General features: G+C 39.1%; 1 protein-coding gene across 9 annotated transcripts in view; it reads left to right on the top strand.

Annotated features, from left to right (window-relative positions):
* Nucleotides 1–27,281, top strand: part of GTDC1 (glycosyltransferase like domain containing 1) — a 174,152-nt gene that overhangs the window by 37,567 nt on the left and 109,304 nt on the right. For 6 of the 9 annotated variants that reach the window (XM_069861584.1, XM_069861590.1, XM_069861589.1 and 3 more), the window contains exon 2: nucleotides 8,446–8,649. In XM_069861584.1, the coding sequence (XP_069717685.1) occupies nucleotides 8,468–8,649 (182 nt within the window). In that variant the 5' untranslated portion in view covers nucleotides 8,446–8,467. Of the gene's footprint in view, nucleotides 1–8,438; nucleotides 8,650–24,027; nucleotides 24,052–27,281 lie in introns of those variants that run through there. The other 3 variants (XM_069861583.1, XM_069861585.1, XM_069861591.1) reach the window with 2 other exon arrangements.

The following is a 27,281-nucleotide window of genomic DNA, read 5'->3' as shown; positions in this document are numbered from 1 at the left end:
TCTTGCCTGGCAAGACAAGAGTTGCTCAAGTGGAAAACCAAAAATTATTTTAGCTGTTGAATTCTAGTAATTCATAGCTAAAATAAAGGATTTTTATGTGCAGGTAACTTTGCAACCTTGAAGTTCCTTTATGAATCACAAGACCATCATATCTAAACTACTGTAGGGGTCTATACATTAAAGTATCAAAGTTGCTTCTTATAAACAAAACCCTGATGATTTATTCTCTTCACTCAGTGAAGGGTTTTGTAGGTTGGCAAAATCTTGATGATTATCATTTGAAATTGCCTGTGTTGTGGGTCTTTAGGTGAATAACACAGCAGATACACTTGGCACACTTTTGAAGTACATTTTGCTTTGTGATTGAATTCCATTTTGAAGTTACCTTACTGGTAGCTGTTGTAAAGGTCACATATCTGTCCCCTGGTAACACTTCTTGGTGTGTGACTCCTCCCAGAGTTCACAGTTAAGCTTGATTTGACTGTAGATCTCATCCCATCCTTTCTGTTGACCCAAGGTGTGACCGAAGATGCAGATTTTTTATCACATTCAAATTCAAGTTTCTGACTGTAAAATAAATCTGTCTTGTGCCTACTCAAAAGTTGCTGTCAAACATCTCAGGCTACCACCCTTAATGTTTAAAGTAATGTCTAAATTAACTCTTGCAATTCCAGTATCTGTACAAGAGGAGGGTTTTCAGTGCTAAATCCAAAACTTCCATGCTACAAGAATGATTAGCTATTTATCATTTACAGCTTTACTACTTCAAATTTACTGTAGAAAACAAACCAACTTTATGAGATAGGGTAATTCCCCTCCCTCTATTCCACTCTCAGGAGACCCCACCTGGTCTCCTGTGCCCAGTTCTGGAATCCCCAGCATAAGAAGGATATGGAACTGTTGGAACGAGGCCACAAAGATGATCTGAAGGCTGGAGCACCTCTGCTGTGAGGACAGGCTGAGAGAGTTGGGGTTGTTCAGTTTAGAAAAGAGAAGGCTTTGGGGGGACGTTATAGCAACCTTCCAGTACCTGAAGGGGGCTACAAGAAAGCTGAGGAGGGACTTTTAAGCGGGGCTTGGAGTGATAAGATGAGGAGGAATGGCTTTAAATTGGAAGGGGGAAGATTTAAATTGGACATGAGGAAGAAATTCTTCACAATGAGATCTTAGAAATAGATGTTTTCCCATGAAGGTGGTGAGGGACTGGCACAGGTTGTCCAGGGAAGTGGTGGCTGCCCCATCCCTGGAGATGTTCAAGGCCAGGTTGGATGGAGCTTAGAGCAACCTGATCCAGTGGGAGGCGTCCCTGCCCACGGCAGGGGGAGTGGAACTGGATGATCTTTAAGGTCCCTTCCAACTCAAACCATTCTATGATTCTATGATCATGTCAAAGACCAATTAATGATGGCTTCTAACAAGTGTTTTTTTGTCTTTTAATGAACAGCTTGTATGAACTGTAGACTAAGCCTTTCAAATACAATTAGTTAAAACGTGTAAGTTATTTTTCAAAGTGTGTATATATGTTTTTAAACTCTCTGTGAAGGTAGGTTGTAATTCCTACCTTTCTGTAAAGAAGCTCATCTAAACCCCAGAATGTGTAGAACATATTTCTCATCATATTCCTAATAAATTGGAGGAATTTCAAAATGCCAGCCCATTATTACCAGACTAGTGCTTTTTCTGTAATAGGGAACTAGCAACTAATATGTCTCCTGTCAAGTTTAAAAATAGCTCTACATCTCCCATTACCACACCTATTAGTTCGCTATCCACTCGGAGATATTCTAAATCAAGTATCGTTCATCTCTTTAAGCCTAATGTAAGCCTTCGGTATCATCAATATTATCAAATTTATAGCAATAGGTACTGTACTGAAACAGATGAGTCTTGAAATCTGTGTTGAGCCTTCAAGAACCATAAACATATTCTAAATAAGTTGGATAAAGCCAACTTACCATGAAACAATAACTCTTAAAAGTTATCATTATTCCAGGCTTTCGAATTACATGGCAAATGGGACCTTATAATTATCTGTTAAATCAGAATAGCTAATTTTCTATCAAATACAGTGGCTATTCTTGTGTTTTCAGGTTGTGCTCTCATATTAGATCTGTACTGGGTCCGAGACTGTCAGGAAAGAAGGTGAAGAGAAAATTCTAAGAATTAATTTTATTTGCTTTTCTATAGCTGACCACCCCCAAATTTAATTTATTTCAAGAAATGAAGGCCATTAGTGCCTTTGCATAGATAAAATAATAAAACAATTTAAATACGGAGTTTTAAAGTGCAAACTCTATATATGCAGTAACAACTTTCTCATAGGGATTTATAACGATATTGTTTACTTTGCATGCACAGGACAACATGCAGGCTTTACAGCACGTTACTTTCTAAATATGTAAACTTCAAAGGAACCATTACAGCCTCCTGTCTCAGGGTGTCTCTGAATTATCATGGGACATCCTTAAACTGTAACTTTCAATTCCTGATGCTGCATTTTGGGTTTGAAAGCACAGGTGTGAGAACTGAACCTAGCGATCCTCACAGTTTGCTTTTTAGTTAAGATCAAACCAATTCTTTTAAAATTCTGTTGTTCACAATTCTAATTATATCATCTGAAGTGCTGCTGTGCTTCTCACCTCTATGGGATGCACACCTGTCCCACGTTGTGATGTGCGAGCGTTTTGAGGGACATAGTTCTGGGAATGAGGAAAAAGAAAAAAAATGCATATTTTAAAGTGTATGGCAAGCAGCTGATAATTTTTAATAAATTTGTATGTACATTACTCTTAAAATTGCCAAGGAAGAATCATAGAATGGTTTGGGTTGGAAGGGACCGTAAAGATCATCCAGTTGCACCCTCCTGTGATGGGCAGGGACACCTCCCACTGGATCAGGTTGATCATTCTGTGTGGCCTTGAGCACCTCCAGGGATGGGGCAGCCACAGTTTCTCTGGGCAACCTATGCCAGTGCCTCACCACTCTCACAGGAAAGCATTTTTTCTAAGATCTATTCTAAATCTCCCCTCTTGCAGCTTAAAACTTATCAATCCTTTAAGCAAGTACTTCAAATAAGTAGCATAATTAAGTCTTGCACTAAAATGGATTTAGAGGCAGAGTTCCCAGATGGGGGATTCCTTACCTGAGACCACTGGGACTTCTTTCATTTTCTCCTGTTCACTCTATTTTTATTTCTAGCTAGGAATTGATTGTCAATGTAATAAAGACAGTCTTTGAAAATGTATATGTAGATTGCAAGCACAGTAAAATTAAATGTTCTATTTTGGTGTCTAGTAAAGCAAAAGGAGGCAGGTTTTGATGTAGACAGTGTTGATCTTCCTTGATGCCTGCAGGTAATACTGGGTTTGGGGATGCTGTAGGTGTTTGCAGCTCTCAGATTGTGTAGATGGCGCAGACTGTGGGTTATGGATGTCACCAGTAAATTAATATTAGTGCTGATACAGACATCCAAATAAAGGTGAACCACTTTGGTTTACCACATTCTCAAAAGAAGCAGAGAAGTTCTTGCTTTTTCCACTTGATTTGTATAAAAGATAAATTAAGTGGCATTCTCATTTTGTGCACTGGTAGAGTTTAGTAATGACAAACCTTAGAGCCGGTACTTTTGGGTGATCTAAATAGGAGGTAAATTTTGGTCAAACATTAAAATATGATTGTGTTTCAGGTAGAATTCTGGGGTTTCGGTGAGTCACCGTTGTGAGTGGGAGGGTAATGCAGGCTCTTACAGTCTAGGTCTGTGTGTGTGTGTGTGCGTGCACCACATCCACACTTAGGATTTGGTGCGTGTGGTGGGTCTGGGAAGGAGAAGTAATAGGAGGAAAGGTAAAGACCCTGTAGCAGTGCATAGGAAAACCCCATTTTATCAGAATGTGGAATATTGAAACATTTTTGCCTGTGTTAGGTAGTACAGTGTGTTTATCTGAAATCACCAAAGGTTATAAGTGTGTTTATGTCCACAGTGTATATCTGATGGGTTCTGTAGCCGGTTGAGATATAATATACTGAACCATGTCTACTCTGGATACGGTGGTGGAATAAATTTCTCGTACGTGTGGGACTGTGACCGTTAAAACAATCATTACTGAAACCATATACCTTATTTCCTGTAACTAATAGCAGCTCTCTACCTATGGAATATATTAACAATTATTCCTTTGGGTTTGGACTGTTACTCAGCTGTTTTGTTGGACAGATATTTAAACATGATCTGTAATTTATGTTGTCTGAATACATCAATGAACGAGCTAATTATGGCTTTCTGATGCGAGCTGTGCTGATGTTTGTGAAACCACACTTCTGTTTATAAGACAGATTGAATGTGCGTTCTTTAATAAATCATGGAAAATGATGAGTTTTGTCTACCTTGGTTGGTTAACAAAAATACTTGAGTTGGTGTCCACCTAGAGTTTAAAAAGAAGCGATGGTTTCTGTGGCTCGCTGAGTAGTTAATTCTTCCATGCCATTAAAGTAAGTTATTTTTTTAATAGTCTGTATAGGTCTCTGAATGTCTTTTGAAGGAAAATTATCAGGTTAAACAGCAGTGGCCCATTTAGGGACTCCATCACTTGCTATTTTTCTGCAATGTGCTCACCGTGCGGTACAGCTGGATGGAAACCCTGGATGAATGTCACTGTGAGATGCTGGCTTTGAGACAGAACCTAATTACCTACCTAAATTTCTCAGTCCTCTAATATACCTCTGTATTAGTCGTGGCATTTTTGACACTGTTACCACTTGGGAGGATTTTCTTATTTCAGATAGTTTCTTATTAATATATATTCCAGAGAAAATGCTGCTACGTCTGGTATAGGCAGAATAACAAATTACCAAAGCAAAGGGTGCTGCAGCCCTGCGGATGGGGTTGAGCTGTTAGAGGAACACCCAGGATTGCTGGCTCCAGAGAGGAAACACTGTAATGAGAAAGGGGAAGCAGTTCTGTTTTTCTAATATTTGTTGTTTTCTTTGAAATGGGGAAAAGAATACCTGGAGTGATTTATATTTAATTGAGGATTGCATTCCATCAGATACAGTGCCTGTTCTCAGGCTATTTATCAGCTGTGTCTTTTCGAGACCTCCGAGGAGTGTATGGTACATATTTACCTTAACTTGGCTAGGTCAAGGGAAATAAAGCAAAAATAATAGATGTTATTTTTGTATGCGAACAAAACTGGAAGTCATGTGGGTGAAATATGAGGTAAATGACTGTGTCCTACCTCCTCTGTGCCTCTTTAAATACAAGAAATTATTAGTTATACATAATACAATTTCCTTTGCATTATCAGTGTATCTTTTTAAAACAGAAGATTTATTGACTTTTTCATTGCTCCAGCTTAGTCAATCCCTGAAGTCGACGTGACATATATTGTGCTGCCATTATTCTTTAGTAGTTTCATATTTAAGTAGCATCTTGTAAAAAAAAACAAAACAAGAACACAACTTGCCCTATACTGCTCTTTATATAACATTCTTTCTAAATTGAATTTAATGTATATTACCAGTAATGTGTAAAGATGATATGACACTAGAATCCTACAGAATGTAGGGAGGGTTATAGTGAGCAGTACCTAAGTTTTGGGGGAGCAAGAATTTTGTAAGAAAGCTTCTGAGCTTCAAATTGTCTCTTAAAAATGTGTCATTACTGGTTTTCACCCACGCGCGCTGCTGCCACGGGGTCTGTGTGTGTTATTGTGTAGAATTACATAGGAAGAGCCACTTAATACCCACTCCGTGATGCATCTACTCATTTTTAACCCAGTTTCCTGATGTCAATAGCCAAAGGGAGTTTATTGTATGGCAATATTGTGTAATGTTTGCATAATGCCTTTTTCTTAAAGGGGGCCTGCAGGGAATCTGAGGAGGGGCTCATTATCAGGGAGTGCAGGGATAGGACAAAGAGGGATGGTTTCGAGCTGAAAGGGAGATTTAGCTTAAATATTAAGAAGAAAAGTTTTCTTGTGAGGGTGGGGAGACCCTGGCCCAGGTTGCTCAGAGAAGTGGTGGCTGCCCCATCCCTGGAGGTGTTCAAGGTTGGATGGGACTTGGAGCCCCTGATCCAGTGGGAGGTGTCCCTGCCCATGGCAGGGGTGGCACTGGATAGGCTTTTAAGTCCCTTCCAACCCAAACCATTTTATAATTCTAAATAGATCTAAAGGTAGGACAAAGGCAGAATAACTTAAATGTCAGGATCTTTAAGCAAGAAGGAAACCTGAGAACTGAAAGAGTCTCTTGCTGTCAGCACGTACAGTCATTCTCTGTCCCCATATGGGACAGACAGTGAAAACTGTTGCAAAATAAAACCAAAGAGCACATTGCGGATTCAGCTATACCTAGTGATAAAACGGGTTTCAGAACTAGTCTGATGAAGTGCAGTCTGATCAGATATTTCATGAACTGTTTATTTTATTGCTGATACTGCTAATGATTTGTAAATTAACTGCAACTTGTTCCTCCTGTCTGACTGACTCAGTGGCATTTACCAACTTTCCACAAACCCTGTTTTTTGGGGGCTGAATTTGCAAAACACTTCCCTCCAGTCCTTTGAGTTAAAATTTCAATGACAAGCATGGCATGATTAATTACAAATTGTTCTTTAGGTGAATAGTGCATGTTCAAAAACACAGCTTGTGTTTTTATAGCAGTTATTACCCTGCAGGCTCCAAAAGGGCTTTGGAGTACGGAGTATGATCTCGGTTACATCATTGTAAATGCAGAAAACGTCAGTGATCTCAAATGTGTGATTTCTGAAATTAGGTCAGTGGAAAAGGGATCAGAATCTGCCTTGCTACCTGAAAAGAACCAAGCTCCAAAACGGAGTGAAGTCTCTGCTTCCAGAAGGCTATCAGTTTTCTTTTGAAAGGGACATATTTGTGAAAAAAAAAACCAACCAAACAAAAAACCCAAACCAAACAGTATGGGGGAGTGAATAATAGAGCAAATTATAACCTGAATCCAGGCTGGATTATGGCAAGAAAGTCAGAGCATAGAATACTTTTTCTCTTGCTAATTGCTCTGTAATGACCCAGGAGATCTACATCACCATTTCAGCTTGGCACTGTGATGGGCTAATGACTCAAAACTATCGAGAGGTTTCTTATATTTTGTCTCCAAGTAAAATTTATTCAATGTTTGGATTTTTGTTGCTGGCTAGCTGATCCTTTGATAGCTACGATGCACTTGTGAGGGGTTTTTTTGATGTTTTTTTTTTTCCCCACCACAGAATACGTATTTTTTTTAACCTGAACTAATTTCCAAAGTTGAGATGATGACTGAGAATTTCTGGAGATCAGGTAGTTCTCTGTTGAGAACTCACCTCTTGTCACTAGAGGCTTTGAGAAGATCAAGATTACAGTCTGAAACCACTAGAAGTTGCAGGTCAGGAAATGGATGTACGGTCTTGCAATGCAGAGCATCAAACATGAAACCCCAGCAATTAAGTTTAATGGCGAGTCCTCCCTTGTCAGGGTATGTTGAGAAGGAAACCATCAGAAAGGCAGTCATGGATGCTGAATACCTTTCAGGGTTTTGTTATCAGCTTTTTCTCTGTGATGGTTTTGCTCGAAGTATCTGAAAAGCAGCTTTTTGGTACCCCAAGCCTGTGACTCACAAAAGGGATGAGTAATAGTCATGGGGTTTTCATCTTTCCCTTCGCTCTGGGCAGCACATTTTGTATCCTGTTTGTGAGCAGCTCTGTGGCCTCTCACCCGAGAGCTTCCTTAAGCCTGCGATACTGTTCTCTTCCAGCCATTTTGGAGTACTGGGGAAACAACATAGCTTTTATCTCCTGTAGGGTCCGAGCCTGTCAATCCTGTGATGATCTCAGCTCCCAGCGATGCAGGAGAGTGTCCCAGGGGGATGCTCAGACTGCATCTCACCAGGCTGCTCTCTGCCTTGGAGTCACTTACCCAAGTTACTGTTAATAGAGGCTGTTTGGGCTGAGGTGTGTTTGAATTGTCCTTTAGCTTTATCTACTGCCAAGAAAAGGGGGAAACCTATGTAATAAATAAAAATAAAAGGATGAACTACTTCCTAACCTATGGAAGAATTATATATTTAAGAGTACGTCAAGTAAGGCTGCTTATAAATATCTGATTAAATACACAATATCTGATTGAAAAGAAAATACATTCAAAATGCAGTATTTTTTTAAGTCCTGCACATTTTGATTCATTTAAAAATTACAAGCGGTATCTTTTAATGGTTGAAACTAATAGGTGTGGTAATTTTGTCATCATAAGTGTTAAGTAGCCTTTTCTGAAATAAACTCATTAATATAATATGAAATATTAATTTCACGGAAAAAATTATGACACTGTAAAGCCCTGCAATATATTTCTGCTATTTTTCCAATATCTTTTTTAAAAATAAAATAGAGCGAGTTGAATTTATAAAGTAAAATATTTCTCTACTGCCATTTTCAGAATCCAGACGGCTCTGAAGCACTTGAAAGATGAGTGTTCTTCTCATTGAAGCTTTTTATGGTGGTTCTCACAAACAGCTGATGGATCTTCTCCAGGAAGAGCTACAAGATGACTGTGTCCTCTGTACACTCCCTGCTAAGAAGTGGCATTGGAAAGCACGAACTGCTGCTCTTTATTTCATGCAAACAGTGCCTACAAGTGCTAACTACAGGTAACCCAGGAACTGAATAATTTCAAAGCTCACATTACAGAGAGGCCTTCAGTCGGGTCTTTGAGCTTCAGTTGTGTGCATGCAAGTGTGTGTGAGCAAGCAAAAGGAGATTTGCAATGGCCAGTACAAGTTTTTCTTCTTGCATTGATTTCTTCGGGTATAAATACAGGAAATTACCACCATGGCTTACAGTTGCTTAGACTACTTTGTCTTGCCTTGCCAAAGTCTCTAGGAGTGCAAGTATATGGGTACCTGTTTGTGTTTACATGTATGTGTACATCTTACTTTAAAATATCAAGTTAATTTAGTAATACTGAAAGTTTTAAACTCTGCTTTGCAGATTAGGTTGAAAGATATGAATGCTGCAAGCTTCCTCACTTGCCCTCTGATGTATCTGTTAGCAAGTTTGATTTATCAGAGTGTCCTGCTTGGGCTGACCTGGAGGATTAAGGGAGCTGTTTTATCTTAATGATGGTCCGATTCTGTGATGTGCCAGTGACTGTGGATATCAATTATGCATTTATGTAAGTGGCAAATTTCTATCAGCTAGAACCTGGCCTGATAAGAGCAGACGATTTAGGTCAGCAGATAACTATCAGGTAGTGAGAATCAGTCACTCCAGAGCCAAGCTGTCTTTAAAGCCAGCAACTTTACTTGGCCTACCTGATCGGTTGAGATTCACTAAGATGATTAAATTGTGACATGTTGCATGGTGGTGCGTGCTCGGGTCAGGGCGAGCAGCAGAGCATCACGGCGTGGGTAGGAAATGAGCACTCGCTTGACTTTTCACCTTCATGGAGAGAGACCATTTGTGCACAGGGATGTTTTAGCACAAGCAGCTTTGTTCCAACACAGTCCAGCCGGACGCTGAGCAGGCCAAATGATGTGCTAACTAGTTAAATACCTGACCCAGTTCTGAACTGTGTTACCAGGAGCAAGTAGACATAGTGAAGTGGGGAAGGGTTATGATGTTTCAAGAGCAGATCTTGTTCTATAGAAGGCTGCATTTGAACAGTGTTACCCAACATAATGTCTAATCCATTTTGGAATGCGTGCTATATAAATATACACCTTTTCTGTGCCTGCCTTTGGCTTGTATTTAAAATAAGCTACCCTCCCAAGCCAAATGTTATAATTAATTTTCCCTGGTTTGTCTCGTGTGAGGCATTTAGCATTGGTTTCCTGTTGCTTTCCTTTTGCAACATTTTGTTTTGGAGGAGTGTATATGACAAACTGTTATGTAAATTTGTCTTGTATCACAACCACATCCTCCAACGCATCACAATGTTATCTGTGTTCCTTCAAGGTCAGCAGCCCAAGCTGTCCAGCACTAACTGTATTAAACTAATCAGACATCACTCATAGACATACACTTCATTAGTTTAACTTACAGTTACATTGACCTAAGATAACTTAACTCCAATTTGTCAAGTAACCCACATCTTGTGGGACGGGGGAGGGAATGACAACAAAAAAAACCACCCCACCCACCCTCTGAAAAACCCAACCAAAAAACCTCAACCCGGCAGCTTGAAAACTCACTTGAAGTTAATAAACTTGCAATCTGTTATAGACTTATGTGCAAATATAACCTTTACTGACAGCAAATAAATCTGATCTAACCAATAGAGCATCTTAAAGAGGAAAGCTTTTCCTTTGCCATGGGAGTTTGATCAAATGGAATCCAATAGTCAAAGTTCACAAAGATACAGTATTGGAAAAAGGAGTGTGTACCTTATCCTGGCAGGCAGGATAAAATTTTAGGAACAAGGTCTGAGTTGACTGGTAAGAGGAAAACTGATTAGAGGTACCTTCTCCTTTCCTTGTGTATTGTTAATGTTTTGTGACTGAACGTTTCAGGTATTTTCTTCAGTTGAAAGTATAAATGTGTTAGACTACAACCTAATGAGCCTGCCTACTCTCTCCTATTGGAAAACAACAGGGTTTAAAATTAATTTTGCTTCTTTTATTTCTAGTTACTGGTAGCCACTATAGATCTGCTTCTCAGGTGGTAGTTTAAGACCAGATTCTCATTGCAAACTGGCAGGACCATGTGTTTTGAATTATACATTGAAATAGTTCAACCTTCTTGTGAGGTCATAGGAAATACCAAATTTTGCATTATTTATAATATTGACATTATTTGTAGAATAAAAATTTTCATTCACAAGTGATTTTCATAAATGTGACATTTTGTAAATACCGTGTTTCTATTTGTGCATTTAATAATGCAGGAAGGTCACAAATATTTCAAGTGCAAACACTTTTGGTAAAGGAGCTGCATTACTACATTTTTATTTTCTAACTGCTCTTTATTTCTAATTACTGGTACGTATGGGAAATAATGCTGGTGCTAAGAACTAGTATTGCTCTCCTTCTGTCCAAATACATTTAAGAAAGGTCTGTACTTTTATACATTCCAGCTGCTTATGGGAAGGAAGCAGGTTTGCTAGTTTTCAGGTGATGCTCAGTGAATGAAGGGCCACTCTTATAAAGTGTGTTTGAAGCAGAATACGGAGTGCAGAATCATAGATGTTCAATTCAGATGCTCTGCAGTGACCAGAGAGTTTGTGATGAACTTGCAAATACTTACATTGGAGAACAGACCTGTACTCCCTTGAGCAAGACTTAAAGCTGAATTGATAACGAGCAGTGCACCCAATGGTACTTTTGTGAACTGGGCAGCCAATGTCTTGCTGTGTAGTAAAATGATGTTCTCATGGAAAAAATGAGGTTTGCTCAGAGTTATCAAAGGGATAAGTTATCACAGAGATGTCAAGTGTTCAAGGCCAGGTTGGATGGTGCCTTGAGCAGCTTGGCCTAGTGGGAAGTGTCCTTGCGCATGGCAGGGGGGGTTGGAACTGCATAATCTTTAAGGTCCTTTCCAACCCAAATAATTCTATGATTAAAGCAGGACACATGTAGCTATTCTGGAAGGTATCAGAGAGTTGGTATTTTATCTGGAGCAGTGCATAGATTTATATGATTTTCCCAATGCAAAGGCTGATCCGTGTTTCTCTAGAAAAATGTTGCTTTACTGTCTTCATGGTTTCATTGTGCAGTATGTCATTAAACCAGCTCACATCTTCATTCATCTCTATTAAGAGGGCAGAAGCCCCGGTCAGTGGGGAACACCAGACATACAGTGAGTCCCTCCAACTTGGAAGACCAGAAGGAGAGTTTTCAAAGCTCACATACTTGACTGTTAAACACGAGCTGGTCTAATACAGTGATGTGCAGCAGCCACATAACTGAGCAGTTTAAAGAACTTTCTTGATCACTGAGCAGAGACTCAAGTGATTTCTCCTTAATTGGAAAGAAAGTGTCTGTTTGGATATTGCATTAGCTCAAGGAGCTTCATCCTTCTGGTGGCAATTTCTGAATTCCAGAATTTGAAATGTACTGGACAAGAGAGGAATTACTGTCTGCTTTCTCTACACAAGTTTTTCAACAATGTATTAGAGAGGTTTGTAAGCAGTTGATGGAATATTATAATCTTCATTCCTTTAAATTAGGAAGGTCCAGCAGAGAGATGTGACCTCCTCAATATCTGGTCAGTCTGCAGAGCTGCTGCCTTGTCTGCTTTGTCTCCCAGCTCGCTTCAGACAGCTTAAACTCTTCGATAAATGTAGATATCTGATAATGTCTAAAGTTGTTTTCCATAGTGGACACTGACTATTCAGTAATTCTTGAATGCACGTAACAGAAAAAAAACTATTTCAGCCTTTTTTCTTAATTCAAAGAAAGTTCTTAAGTTGCTTTTCTTTTTTTCTGTAATTCTGTTCTTTGTTACCATGAACGATCTTTTCAATTTAAAATGATAAAACAGTGGATATAACACACTAGATGAAAGTATTTTATATTTTAGGGACTCTACATAAAGTAATTCAAAACCCAAAGAAGTTAGTAGTACAAGACTTAGATCTGCAAAATGGAGAGACTAAATGCAATGTAGCTTCCAGTTTGTTTTAATGGCACTGCTAGATTATTTTATATATATACACATATATATACACATATATAAATATATTATGTGTAACATGCAGTACTGCCCCCCAGGTAGCTGTTCATATGAATAAAGATTTTATTTGTAACAGACTTAAGCCCTGAAATACCCCTAGGGTGGATGTTAGCATATATATACCCCTTGATAGTTGACAACTATATTTTAAAGACAAACTCTATGCCTTTTTCCTTTTTACAAAAGAGAAAACAAATCATTGTTTTCAATTAATAGAGCTCTGAAATAAACAAACCCGGAGGGTGTGGTGTTCAGCAATGTATATTCCAACAGGATATAATGTAGATGGGGGGGGGTGGGTGGTAAAAAAACCAACCTGTTAAGATGACTAGATTTAGGATTGTTTCAGATTGGATGCTTTCATTCTGTTCTGTAAGGAGAAAATGTGTGATTATAGAGTGACTTCTTTACTACCTGATGGACCACTGTCAGTTGAATGTCCTCTTAAAAACAGTGAACCTGTAGATTTTTATTGCAGTGAGAAGTTCTGTCTCACTGAAAACATAACACAGCTCGTATGTGGGAGCATTTGTAAGCTGGAGTGCTTACTGTTTTCTAGGTATTTTCTTTTCAATGAAATACCTGCAAGTAATATGTCCTGGGAAAGATGTTTGAAGCAGGGCAGGGTGAATTTCAGCAGTTTCATTAAAATTGAGTACATAGGCATCTATTTGTCCTGGGAATATTTCTGTCTTTTTACATCTTTATGTCAAATACTGGAAGAGCATCTTTCTATAATCTTCATAGGAAGTGGAATAATTTCCCCTGCATTGGAGGCTCTAATAACACTCAGGTAAGAAAGAAATAAATTGTAAGTGTGAGTAGTATGTCAGTTAAGTAAAAGATAACCACATACCTGCACATTAAAAAAAATATTTACCTAATGCTGCTCATTTTTTTGGCATATTTTATGGTGTTTGCTTGTGTAGTAGGTGAATAAAACTCAAGTATCATTTATGTTATCAGCTACTAAGAGTGTGTATTTTGATCTTATTGCTCAGTTTCATTATATTTGAAGATGGGATGTGGCTTGCCTTCTTGGAATTGCTGAACAATTTCCTGCACAGAGCTCTCCTAACTTTCGAGCCATTTCTTTGTTGTTCGGTGTAAGGTTATGAAGTGGGTGTGTGCGTGTGTGTTTTAACTACAGTTTTATGTCAGGTGCAGTGGGACGTGCTCCTAAAGGATGGACTGGTGAGTTGTCCTTTGATTAGTTGATATAAAAGGATGAAGAAATAAGGTGACTAAATGTAACAGCTAGCACTCCCTGAAGACGAGGTTCAGGTTTTATCTTTGATTAAAAAGAACATGTAGGCGTAATGTACTCATTTCTATAGCCTAACTGACGGATACAAATACTCACGATCTTACCTTGCTGTAGAGATGTCCAGACTAGGAGTAATAGAAATCCTTCATTTAAAGGTGCAAAACACACTGTATGGGAGGGTACAGGAGATGCTGCTTAATCCCATGCTTCTATTTTATGCTCCCGAGCTGAGTAAAGGGTCATAACTTCTTTAATTTCATTAGTGCTAAACTTGCCTGTGTTTCTTTTTTTACATGAATCAGTTGAGTTCACCAAGGTTAGTTCACATGGGCTTGTGCAAGCGTATATCCGTTTGTCCTGCCCACGCTTTGCACTAGCGGGTTTGGAGCTTGCTTCGTACCGGGGGCCAGATGGCCGTCCTAGCGCTGCGTTGAGCCTAAACTAATAAACCCTACGGAGATACGAGACACAGGCACCATGTACTGAGCTAAAACAACTTTGTGACTTCTGACCAGAGCTGGCTGGTGTCCAGCCAGCTTAAAGTGCAAGCAAAGAGAATATATGTCCATATGGAACGGCACGAAGCTCCACCACTTTGCACAGATGATGCCCTTCACTTCTGTAGCCCTGGATAATAGAGGGTGTCCCAGCCTGAATAACGGGTGTGAAATTCTCTCTGGTGAGGGAGAACTTGGAGGCCATCTGATGCCGCAAGTACGTAATGTGGGAACGCACGCGTAAAACCGGGTTTTGTGTGTTTTAGGTTCATATCGCTCCAAATCTGTTCTGCAAACTTCCTCTGAATTGTTATTGTTCGAAGTAAAGTTCTAAAGAAGAACGTGTAATCGAATGTATTTGAGAATGATTTTTATCAGAACGGTAATATAAAGCAATGCTTTGATAAAGTTAGCAAAAGAAAAATGTTTAAATTCTATAACTCATTTATTTTATTATTCAGGAAGATACTGTAAATAAAGGTGAAAATTTAAGTAATCCAGTAAAATAATTAATCCAGTAAAAATTAAGGGAAATCTGAGTGCAAAATAATTTCCTGCTGAGGATAAGAAGAGCATTGCTGTAGTTTCTCTGCTCACAATTACGCTGCTAAAATTTACTTTTCAGTATGATGGAGAGCGGCTGCCTGAAAGTTTTCATGAAGCTGGCGGAGGAGGTGGGATCTCCTCTGTCGAGCAGATTAATTACCTTGCTGCCGTGGCACAGAGGGGCCAGAAACAACGTTCTGGTGCTCAAGGCCCTTGTACAGTATGGCAATTTAAGAGAGAATGTTTTTATTCTGGGGTCTCGCTGCATAAAAACTTGGGAGGGAGGAATCCAATAATGACAAAAGAACCCCGTCTTTTAAGGAACAGGACCGATAATTTCCTAAGTAAACTACCTGAAATTTATTCAGGCAGACAGCGATGTGATCTTAAACATTCACTTTGCATTAATCAACTTTGCCTCAGATAAAATGCTGGCAGATGGTAGCTATTCATTTAAAAAGTGACAGGTTTTCTTTACGTTTTTTGTGTGGACCCTCCCCCATCCACAACCCCCCCGTACACTTCCCTCCAAAAACTTTAGTCATTTAATTTGTCCAACGTGCTTTTTTTAAAATACAGTCCTGTTATTTGGCAATTTCACAATTAGAATGGATAAAAGAGGTTTTAGATGAATTTAAATGCCAGCTCTTTCCTTTGAAATCAGTGGAAGTATATATAAATAGCTCCGATTTGGCAGAAATAAGATGGCAATGGTGAGCACGATGAGAGGAGAGGTGCTGGACTGGGCAGGACACTGGTTGGGACTGGTGGGTGATCTATAGAAAGCGCTAACGGGAAGCGACAGTTGTCTGATGTATAAAAGATTTGTTGGAATTCCAGAAAAATATTCTGATGAGACGAGGAAAGCACAGTCAGGTTTTTCAAACCCTAGCATGTGTCTGCCTTTATATCGGGTGAGGTCCTTATTTTTCTTTCTAAATTGAATTTTATGCATCACCTGGAGAATTGGTATTTACATTGCAGGCAGTAAATTGTAATGGAATTGTGCATTATGATTCAGTATTTCTACATTTAGGGTTTTAATGAGTGTTTTATCTGTCCTTTTAAATGGCTGCTGTGTATATGTTTTATTTTAGATCAGTTATGGATTACATTTCTATTTTCAAACAAATATATACAGTACTATATTACGAAGAATATGATACTTTCTGTAATTCATTGTCATTTTAGTTCATAACACTAATTTAATCTTCTAGAGATGAAGAAACAAAGCTTTTGGTTTGCATCTAAAAAAGAGTAAAAGATTTTTATTTCTGTGCTGCTTTTTCCTAATCTCAAAAAATTTTTTTTTGCACCTAGGAAGTAAATAACACAATTTTTGTCAGGTACTTTGTTTGCACGTGATTTAGATTTATAGCTTTATATTCCAGTGTCATGAGTAATTAGCTTGCTTGATAAGTACTCACAGCTTAGCTGGATTTTGTGAATTGATATGTAATGAAAAGAAATGTCATGCAAACTGTTTTTAGCAAACGGGTACTGGGACAAGGCCTACATTAACAGTAGGGTTTTTTTTTCTTTTTTTTTTTTCTCTTTTTTTTTCTGAGCATTAACCTGACCCAAATACACTGAGGTTTGAAAATCTTGGTTCAGGCTGCTGGGGGGCATCTCCATTCCTAGTCTACAGCAGACCATGAATTCACTTACCTTGTTAACTGTGGTTACCTATAGTTGTCTAGTTCAGCCCAAGTGCCCGTACCTGAGTGCTCAATAACCCTGCTCAGCTGGTTTTATGTCTGCTCACATCATAATAGCTCACTTTGACTCCAGCTGCTATGAGCGCTGCATAGGGGCTTTCTCTGATGTGCTTCTAGGGTGCAGACTGGAAATTCAGGCGATATTTCTACAGATGCTTTTTCACACCACCTGCGGACTCTTAGCATCTCCTGTGGGTGCCTGCAAGTTTCAGTGTGGATTTTGAAGACACTGAGGTGGCCCATAGTCACTCTAGAAAATGTACCTAATGCAGTTTTCTCATTTTATCTCCTTGATTCCTCTAGGATTACAACCATATAGAGATTTAGATTAGACATTAGGAAGAATTTCTTCACCATGAGAGTGGTGAGACACTGGAACAGGTTCTCAAGGGAAGTTGTGGCTGCTCCATCCCTGGAGATGTTCAAGGCCAGGTTGGATGGGACCTTCGATAACCTGATCTATGGATGTCCCTGCCCCATGGCAGGGGCATTGGAACTGGTTGGGCTTTAAGATTCCTTCCAACCCTAACTATTCTATGATTCTATGATCTATAACATGCACAAGATGTGTAGGCAGGCAATATCTGTTAATAAGTAGTGCAGTTCAGTAGGATTGTGGAGAGTTTGTAGAATGAAGTGGTGCTCCTAGTCCAGTGTCTACACACTTTCATTCAGGGTTTTTTATTTCAGATCAGGTGTAGGCTGATTCTTAAGGACTGAATGTCTGTAAGACAAGGCTGGAGTCCATTAAATGATCTTCAGGAGCATCGTCTCTTGGTTTAATTTCATTGGAAGGAATCCACTTAATAATCTTGGAGATTGCTCTGGTTTGAGGTGAGGCATGTTAGGTGAGGATGGTTGTGAGAGTCATTTCGTAAATGTTCTGAATCAAACTGAAATGCTGATCTAAAATGACCCATAACATAACATGATTTTGTAGATTATGATATCTTCTCTAAATATACAACATATACATAGGCTGTAGTTTGATTACAATCCCTATGCCAATATAGCCTTCTGACTCCCCTAAACTACAGTTGGATCGATTTATTTCCTCCTCCTCCTGTTCCCTCTTACACAACTCAGTCCAAGTATCTTGGGCGTGATACCTGTTATTGGTGTGCTTTAAAACTTTAAGGTGATTAATTTACCCATCCTTCCAAAGAAATATTGAGAAACTATGTAAATTATGTCTCTTCATTTGAATATCTTTGACAAATACAAAGCAATCAACAGGCACTTTTTTGCATGTCATTCTGTAGTGAAGTTTTGTGCAATCTCCTTATTCCCTTGGTTGGTATTTTCCCATTTCTATCTCTGTCCTTTGTCCCCGTCTCTTCCTCCCTCCCTCCTACACACATTCTCTGATGGTCCAGTGGACACAGTCATTTTAAAGAATGCTTTCTATTTCAGACCACTTTTTGTGTTGTTTATGTTTATGACCTTGCCTGCTTGTTCATAGTTTTTTATTTTAACTCTATTAATCTCCTTTTTACTTGTTGCACACTGGAGCCTGTATTTCTGTCAATAACATGAAGAAAGTACAAAGGAATTAGTAGTGGACATACCACCAAAAGCAAATATGTGATTTTCTTTTTGCAGAACAATCACTGGAAGAATTTATGCCTGTTAACGGTATTATTTTTAATAACTACTTTGAGGAAAGGTGGATCTTGAGTGGGACTTAAGTTTCTCTCACAGCAATTGTACCTGATGTAGCAACATAATTTTTTTAAACTAATAATTTATCAAATAGTTTTCAAACATGTCAACTATTGTAAGTAAAACAATAGAAAATTTATTAATTTATTAAATTTTGTTGCAGTTAGGTGATGAGCTTTGAGTTTCATTGACTTGTGCTTTCTCTAAGAGCGATTTTATTTTCTTTAACAGTACATATTCTGCCTATAACAATGGTCTGTGTCGCTTTGGAACACGGAAAAATCTTCGTGGAATTAAGTATTATGTGATAACATGAAGAAACATTTGAAAGAAATATACATATTATAATATGTATCATACATAGAAGAATCAACAAAATTGTAGAGATGTAATTTGAGAACATCTGTGATTTTTTATTTATATAAGAGAATATCACATTTTTAATTAAAGGTGGAATTTAAGAACGATAAATGGGACTGTTATCTAGTAGCGGTTAGTTTGCAGGCACTTTTTTTCTACTGTCGTGCAGATTGCTGCAGGTTTGACAGTGCCTTTGGCTTTCATGAGCAAAATGAGCTTACTACTCATGGCAGAATAGTTGTAACTCGTTAAACATGGAATGGGTATCATGTGCAGCAACATCTCTATGTCTAACCCTTAGGAACAGAATTACTTTTAACTGTGTGTATGCAGAAATTTCCCAGTAATCAATTTTATTAAAAACATAGCTGCTAAAAATTTTATATGCTGAGTGAATTTGAAAAAATAGTGCTGAGGATACTAAACCTATGCAAGAAGAGGAGTTGAATTTCAGGGAAAATTGTAATGAAGGCTTTATATCTTTTTTAGTTTGGGTTTTTTTTTTAGAATGAAATAATTCCTAAATTAACTTAGAAGGGGAATTTCTCTTGCTATAGCTGTACCGTAATAAATTGTAGATGAGCCAAAATAAGATGTTGTTTCTGAAGGAAGTATGCTACATGGTACTCTTTACAGTGCCAGACACAGCTTCTGTCTGCCTTGTAGCCATTGAGAAAAAAAGGAATGTGTGCTTTAGACCTTTTCTTCATTCAAGGATGTCTAGTTCATCTTGAGACAGGCTGGGGCTCTCGTTGGAGGTCAGTAGGTGTGGATGGAGAGGATGAAGGTTTTGACTAGATAGTTTGTAGCCTCTTTTGCTATATTGGACAAGTTTTTGGGTCTTCAGTAGAAGACTTGTTTGTTCTTTTTTTTTACTTTAGCCTTCAAATTTTTTATAGAATCATAGAATCATAGAATCACCAGGTTGGAAGAGACCCACCAGATGCTGTTTTCATCCTAGACTAAAGTTGATTCTGAATTATTGTTACATTCGGAAGTCTTAGCTGTGGTATCAAAGGGGAAGGAAAAAAGTTGGGTAGGTGCTTTGGGAGTTAGCCTAGCATTACCATCAGGTGTTACACATCTCTTGGTCTTGCTGCCTCTCAGTTATCCCAGGAGCAAATAGTAACTTCAAACTTGCCCTTGTATCATACAATTCACGCCTGCTGACCCTGCTGGTTTTATTTTTTCTCTCAATTTCTTTCACAAAACTTCAGTATCTTAACGAGAAGAAACTTTTAGCTGCCTGGGATCAATTGACCATTGTATTTACTGATCACTTTAGATGATGTCTTGAAAGTACTAGTCAGAAGACCTTTATGGAAAAGGACTTTGCTACAGAGTCCTCATAGCTTTCTACTCCAGACTGTTGCATTGCCATCTGCTCAGTGCCGTACAGGTGGAGTCTGGTTTGCAGCAATCTTTGCTCTTGTGAGGTTTAATGCTGGCCTTGCAAAGAGTCTCATGGCCCCAAGCTAGTTTGGAATCAGACTTGAGTGTTTTCTGTGGCTATTGAAGCATTCAGGTCTGATCTGCTTGCGTCTTCACCAAGACAATGGAAACTATCTAGACAGAGGTGGTAGAGAGGAGTTTCAGAATGGGAAAACCAGAATCCCATGTAATTATTCAAAATATAATTATAAAACCTACCTTTAATTCGTATTTTACTTTTAGCATTGAGCAGAGAACGTAGGGAGTGGTCTTGCATTGAATTAATACTCATTGTAGTGTAAATAGATTGAAAAATATTTGTTTATATTTTTGCAAGTCAATACAGAAAAAAAGGTAGATTTTAATGTGCCGTGCTATGCTATGATGAGTAGAGTATATGCTCAGTATTAAAAAGTAGGCCTCTATACTTTTAAAATACTATTTTCCAACATTAATGGTTGTGTGGAAGGTCCTTGACATTGTGGATTGCATGGGGTCTCTGGAGTTCAGGCATGCTTGAAGAGAATATTTATGGTGTCTCTACACCTCCTGCCACTAGCAGGCATTTTTCAAGGCAGTGTTCTTAGGTTATATTTTGCACACAACTCTTTAAGGTTTCATAGACGCTGATTGGGAAAAAAAAGTGCAGTATAATATAATTTTTCCTGTGCCTTCAAGAGGTCTGTTGGTGGGTGGTAAGACCAATGTGTCGGAGCACGGGTGGAGTCGGGATGTCTGAGTGAGCAGGGTGAATGGATCGGTGACAGGGAGGGAGTTTGAGAAACTTGTGTGCTTGCTGCATTTTTAAGCAGTATAAAGGATATTTGAACTGTTAACATGAAGCTCAGCAGCTGCTCTGCAAACTCCTAAGAAAACAGGGGCCTGAATTTTCTTTATCTCAAGCATCTCCCTCTGACCACAAAGTTGCTGAGGCTTTGCATTTCTCTTAATTCGTAGACTTTGAATTACACAGTCAATATATATTAAAGATGAAAATGTTTTTTAATTGATAGGATTGGATTCAGAGATAATACTGTTACCTATTAATTGCTAGGTGCATACTAAGGCTCTGAATCATGAATGGGTGCTTGCAGCCCAGCCAGCCAGCTGGATCCTGGGCTGCATCCAAAGCTGTGTGATCAGCAGGTTGACAGTGGTGATTCTGCCCCTCTACTCCGCTCTCATAAGACCCCACCTGGGGTCCTGCGTTCAGTGTTGAAGTCCTCAAAACAGGAAGGACATGGATTTGTTGGAGTGAGTCCAGAGGAGATGATCCAAGGGCTAGAGCACCTCCCGTATGCGGACAGGCTGAGAGAGTTGGGGTTGTTCAGCCTGGAGAAGAGAAGGCTCCGGGGAGACCTTAAAGCGGGTTGCCCAGAGCAGTGGTGGCTGCCCCATCCCTGGAGGTGTTCAAGGCCAGGTTAGATGGGGCTTGGAGCCCCTGATCCAGTGGGAATTGTCCCTGCCCATGGACTGGACGATCTCTAAGGTCCTTCCCAACCCAAACTGTTCTATGATTCTATGAAGCAGAAGGTACAAAAACTGTGTACATGAAGTGAATGCTTCTCCGTGGAGGAAAACACTGGTTTTGTTGCTGTTCTAACAGCACTGATGTGGTATTTGCCTTCCCATTATCTCTCTAGGTCATTTTCAAGTGTTTTTTGGTCCATACATATGTTACTGAATTTTGGTTTTGCCTCCCAGCATGTGCCATGGAATGTAAAACTGTAACTTCATTAACTCTCATGTGTAACATCTTTAATTTTGTCTTTAAAATATGGAGGGGTTTGTAGTATGAAGCAGAATATTCTGTGTTTTTGCAGATTGCCAGTATTATACGCCAGAGCAGCCTTCTGACCATGAAGCCCAACCACGCTTGTTCTATTAGCTGTACTTCAGAAGTATTTGTTTAGTTTTTTCCTCAGATGGATAACCAATATGGAACATTCTGTCCACAGAAGCCTTATTAAAGAGGTTAGAGCATTCTGCTAATTAGGAAAAACTAATTAGGCAGATTGTTGCGCCTGTAACCAGAGTTTTATATTTTAATGGATTTTGAAATGCAGTATTCTCACTTTTCCTATTGTAAAATACACTTTTCTTTTAAATGTCTGGAGGAGGTTATGCACTAGGAGTAAGGAAGCAGTGACATTTTAATTTTTTAATTTATTAAATAAACTGTAGAAAAATATATGCTGTAAAATCGACAAAATTGTTAATTCTTTCCAGTTCTTACTGTGGCAGTCAAAATTGTTTTGTTACCTTCCTGTTGGTGAATTTATAGAATCATAAAATGGTTTGGGTTGGAAGGGACCTCAAAGCCCATCCAGTTCCAACCCCCCTGCCATAGGCAGGGACACCTGCCACTGCATCAGGCTGGATCACAGGAAAACCTTTCTTCCTCATATCTCATCTCAATCTCCCCTCTTTCAGCTTAAAGCTGTTCCCCCTCATCCTACCCCTGCAATCCCAGGTCAAGAGCCCCTTCCCAGCTTTCATGGAGCCCCTTTCAATACTGGAAGGGCCCCCTTTAAAGTTTTAAAGTTTTTAAAAGTTTTTTTAGCTGCCCCAAGGAGGAGTTGGATTCTGTTCATACAAAGAAACAATTTAGTTTGTGACTGCATTAAAATTAGGCTTAGATGGTACACAAATCTCACCAATTACTCTTTGGTTACCTCAAGCTAAAATTCAATGCCTGCTGTTTCACTGAGTCTTTGTAAGTTTATTGTATTTAAAGCTGAATCAAACCTGTTTGCAAGTGCTCTTGCAGTGCTGTTATGGACTTCTGGTCTGGAAGCTGAAAGATAAGCCCATTCTCAGCAGGGGGGTGACCTGGAAGCAAAACCATTTGGGTTGGTTGGGTTTTCATGGTTTGCATGTTTATTCCTGTTAAGTACAAATGACCAGAGCAGAGGTGTTTCCTTAGTTTAGAAGGTGCCATGTGGAAAGCAAGGGATGTTTGTGGCTAGGGAGAAGTCTGATTTGAGATACACTTGAAATATATGTATATTTAAGGTGGATTCCTCCTTAACATCTTTTACGCTTTTAACGTCTTTTTACACTTTCAATGTCTTTTACACCTCCTTAACACTTTTTCAGCTCTGCCCTGCTATGAACTTTAATTAATCTTACCCTTTTTTCAGGCATGTCATTCTGCATCTTGCAAAATGCTTTGGCTTGCGGATAAGCCGTGTAGCTGGCAGCTGTGGGCAGTGACCTGCAGTCTGTCTCAGGACCGTCCTCTGAGATGTAGTTCGAGATACAGATGTTGAAATCGGTGCGACGAGGTTGAGGGCCATCTGGAAGTCGTCCATCTGCTCCTTCCTGCAGAACAGGGAGGGATGCGTTTGGGGGTCCTTGGCACTTCTTGTCACTACCTGTGTCAAGACGATTCACAATTGAGTCTTTGAAGCCTGATTTGTGACTATTGGATTGCCAAGTGCTTGGCACTTAGTGATGTAAGGGGCTAGAAGGGGAAATACCAACAAATACTTCTAGACAAGTAAGATTTAGAAATGAACTGTATGAAAGCACTTCAGTAGAGTACTAAGAGCTTAAGATCACGCAGCTCAGGTCTACCAATATGGAAGAAGAAACCATGGAGCAAAGGGAGATGCAACTTGCTATGCCAACTGGTAGAAAACGGACAGTAAAGCTCCATCACTGCTGGGACTTGTTAATTATTTTGTTAATGCATCAGGGAATACACTCAGGAAGTATATAGAGTATGTACCCATGAAAACAGAACTGTGAATAGAAGGACTGGAGAATGGAGCCTTCCTTCTTCCAGTCTGAGGAGGCTGAAAAGAAGCCAAAACTGTTGCAGGACTTGTTTTTGTGTTGTCAGCCTCTGCCACCGCCAGGCTTTCTGCATCTGCTGGAGTGTCATCTCTGGCTTTGGTGAGTCAGATGCATGTTCATCATTTATGATGACCTGTAGATTCACACCCTTCCATGCTCCTGCAGTTTAGTCTTCTGCCAGAAATCTGGGACTATTATCAACCAGACAGGTCTAGGTAGTTAGCATGATGTCATGTCTCTTAGGCAGTTTATGGAACAGGGATGAAATTTATAGCAATATATATTCTAAATTGTTTTTGTTTGGCTTCCAAAGGAGAAGAATTTCCTTAGGTGAGAGGTTACTTTGCAAGCAACTCTGCTATCTGATGTATCGATAGTTTCAGTACATAGGAAGGTGTCATAGGTTGAAATTGATACTTAATAGCTTTACATATTCTTGTTTAATTACTGGTCATTCTTCTGCAGGGGATGACTCATTTAGCCTTCAATGATCGGAGGCATGATGTGGCACTCCAAATAACTCCCTGCATACATATTTTTGCTCCTAAGAACCACAAGGATGCCTATTTTTCCTTTGCATGTCTTGTTTCCTAGAATAATGTAGAGAAAGAGGTCTGAAAGGGGAATAAAATGAGAAAAGGCATATTGTGAACAACTTTACATTGATCCAGATGGCTGCTGGTGCGCATTTGACCTCTGCCCGTTCAATTCTCTCCTGGAAAGACATTCTTGGCTTTGTCTTAAGGGCTGTTCTTAATATTATTACTGCTATTATTAATACTATTGCTGCTATTATTAATACATCAGTAGGTAATAAATATAGGGTAGATTTAGATTGGGTACTAGGAAGACATATTTTACTGTGAGGGCGGTGAGGCACTGGACCAAGTTGTCCAGAGCAGTGGTGAAAGTGAATTATCTCCTTCTGCCCTGGCCTTAGCCCCACACCTCTTGGTTTGCCATTGTTGTCCTTGCTGCAGACTCAGGGAACCAGGGAAAGGGGTAGGGCATGGGCATAATTGCCCACACTTCTGGATTTTGGAATTTTGTCTTGTTAGCTGATTCCTTATGTTGTGCTGCTGACTTTTAAGAGCATTTGCAGTAATTTTCAGGCACCAGTTGCAGATCCACTTGCAGATGACTCCAGTTTAGTTTGTCTTGTCTTTCTATACTTGTTCAATTTCTATGTCTTACTATGTAAAATTAACATTAAAATCATTTCTGGTTTAACTGTCACTGGCTTTTCTTCCTGTCATTTCAGACTGTGACATTGCATGTGTCCTGGTAGAAGCCCATCACAGAAATAGAGGTTTTGAATTTACCAGCAGATAAGCATTGCTGTATCAAGAGACAGCACTCCATCTTGTTGCATTGAGATCTAAATAAATTTGAATTGATCTCAATAAATGTGGATGAACCTTGACTTTCTAATACTCCACAGTTGAGTGTTTTCTTCCCTGCTTTGTCGAGGAGGATAACTGTTGTAAGACCATGAGCTGATTACTCCCTGTCTTAGATAATAATTTTTTAATGTGGGAGGGATATTAAGAAGAATAGATGCGAGTTCTCTTGGAAGACTTTATGGAATAAGGCTTAAGCACTGCTGTAAATAGGATGCACGTTCTCTTTCACGCTGAGTCAGATATAGCTTGGCTGTTGTGGAATGAATATGCCAACACCCAGGACAAAATCAAGAAGGTCTTAGAAAACACTTGGTTAACATACAGTGACTCTTCTGTCTTTAAAAACTGTTATTATTCCTGTGTTGCATTGTCACCTTTGGATTTTAGGTGGGCAGCAGCTGGAGTCTGGATTACGTAACTAAATGCAAGGTGCTCAAGCCTAGCTTGTATTTTATGGAGTTCTCTAAAGGCACGATGATCCAGAGGCTGGTTGTGAGAGGGATAGATTGGAATGGCTATGGAAGTGATGTGGTTGTGAGAGGGTTGGCTGATAGTCCTGGGTGCTACCATGTTGTAGGTAAACGATTTTAAACCTATTATGACACAATTTGCTGCAGTTTTGTCTTCCAGGGCTTAGAGTCAGACTTGTATTACTAATGGAAGGCAGTAGGGCTCTTAGAAACACTTCTGGTTGCATGCTGAATGTTCATCCTTAATGTTTTAATAACAGGAACGACAGTCAACTATGAAAAAAAACTGTGAAGAGACTTTAATAATAGGAAAGATACTAATAATGACTTCATTTTTTGTTTAAGGCTCTGAATTTGCTTGTATTTATGTAAGCTTTTTCAAACATTAAGGTAGACCTGTGATAGTATATTATTGAAAGTTTTGTTCTTCTGATTTTGGTTGGTGGACTCTGAAACAGCTCTTCTATCATTCTTAGCAACTCCTCCTAGAAACTTTTTCCCCCACTTCTATATTTTTAAGATGCATTCATGATGAAAGTCCTTGAAATTTAGGTGAACATTATATTTTTCTCCCCCCTGTGATGTGTTTTTGCCTTCGTGGCGTTTGCCCATTGTGGATTATTTTCTGCGTCTGAATATTATGTGATTTCTTGTTAAAGTGAATGACAAGATGATGTATGACACACTTGAGATAGTATTGAGCAGAGTATAGTTGGAAAATTGCAGCGATAATTTTCTTTTTACATCTCAAACTTACACACCATTGAGGAGAGAAAAAAAAAAAAAAGTGTGGCATAAGGGGAAACCTTGAAAAATTACAGGGAAATTTCCATAACAGATACACGAGTGATGCTGCTTTAATAATGATTTCCTGTCATGAATTATTTTTATCGTTTGCCTGCTGTCTGACGTGGCATTTCTATTTAATATTTTTGAGAGGCATGTTTTAATCAGATTAAGCTCAAGGAAACCGATAGGTATCTGTTTGGCTCATGACTTCTGCTTCTGTTTCTGATTTAGTCACAAGACCATTGTTGCTGGAATCTTTTAAAACCCATTTTGCTTCCACTTGCAGCCAGCGCGCGGCTCGCGGTGCGCGAGCTCGGAGGTTGTGTGCCAGGGATGTTCGTGATATACGCGCAGGGTGCGTTGTGGAATTATTCTGTAAATTAACGAAGACTGATACAAACCATGTCTTTTCCTCATGTGATTAAATAGCTAAAAATAGCCATCTATTTTTAGTTACAAGTAATGTTTCTTAGAAGCAAATTCACCCAAAGCAGTGTGCTAGGCGAGGCTGGTCATGAATAATGCTGCATTTGGATTTTCTTATGTAAAACCAAAAATGCTTAATAAAATGGTGTTATATGTTCTTGCATTATTTTATATACCATGCATCAATAATAAAGCCTCCCATACAAGAGATGTCATGAGAGTAAAATTATCAATACAAGTA

This window comes from Phaenicophaeus curvirostris, chromosome 7 (assembly GCF_032191515.1).
Source record: "Phaenicophaeus curvirostris isolate KB17595 chromosome 7, BPBGC_Pcur_1.0, whole genome shotgun sequence".
Classification (NCBI taxonomy): Eukaryota; Metazoa; Chordata; class Aves; order Cuculiformes; family Cuculidae; genus Phaenicophaeus; species Phaenicophaeus curvirostris.
This window is presented reverse-complemented; position numbering and strand designations above follow the sequence as displayed.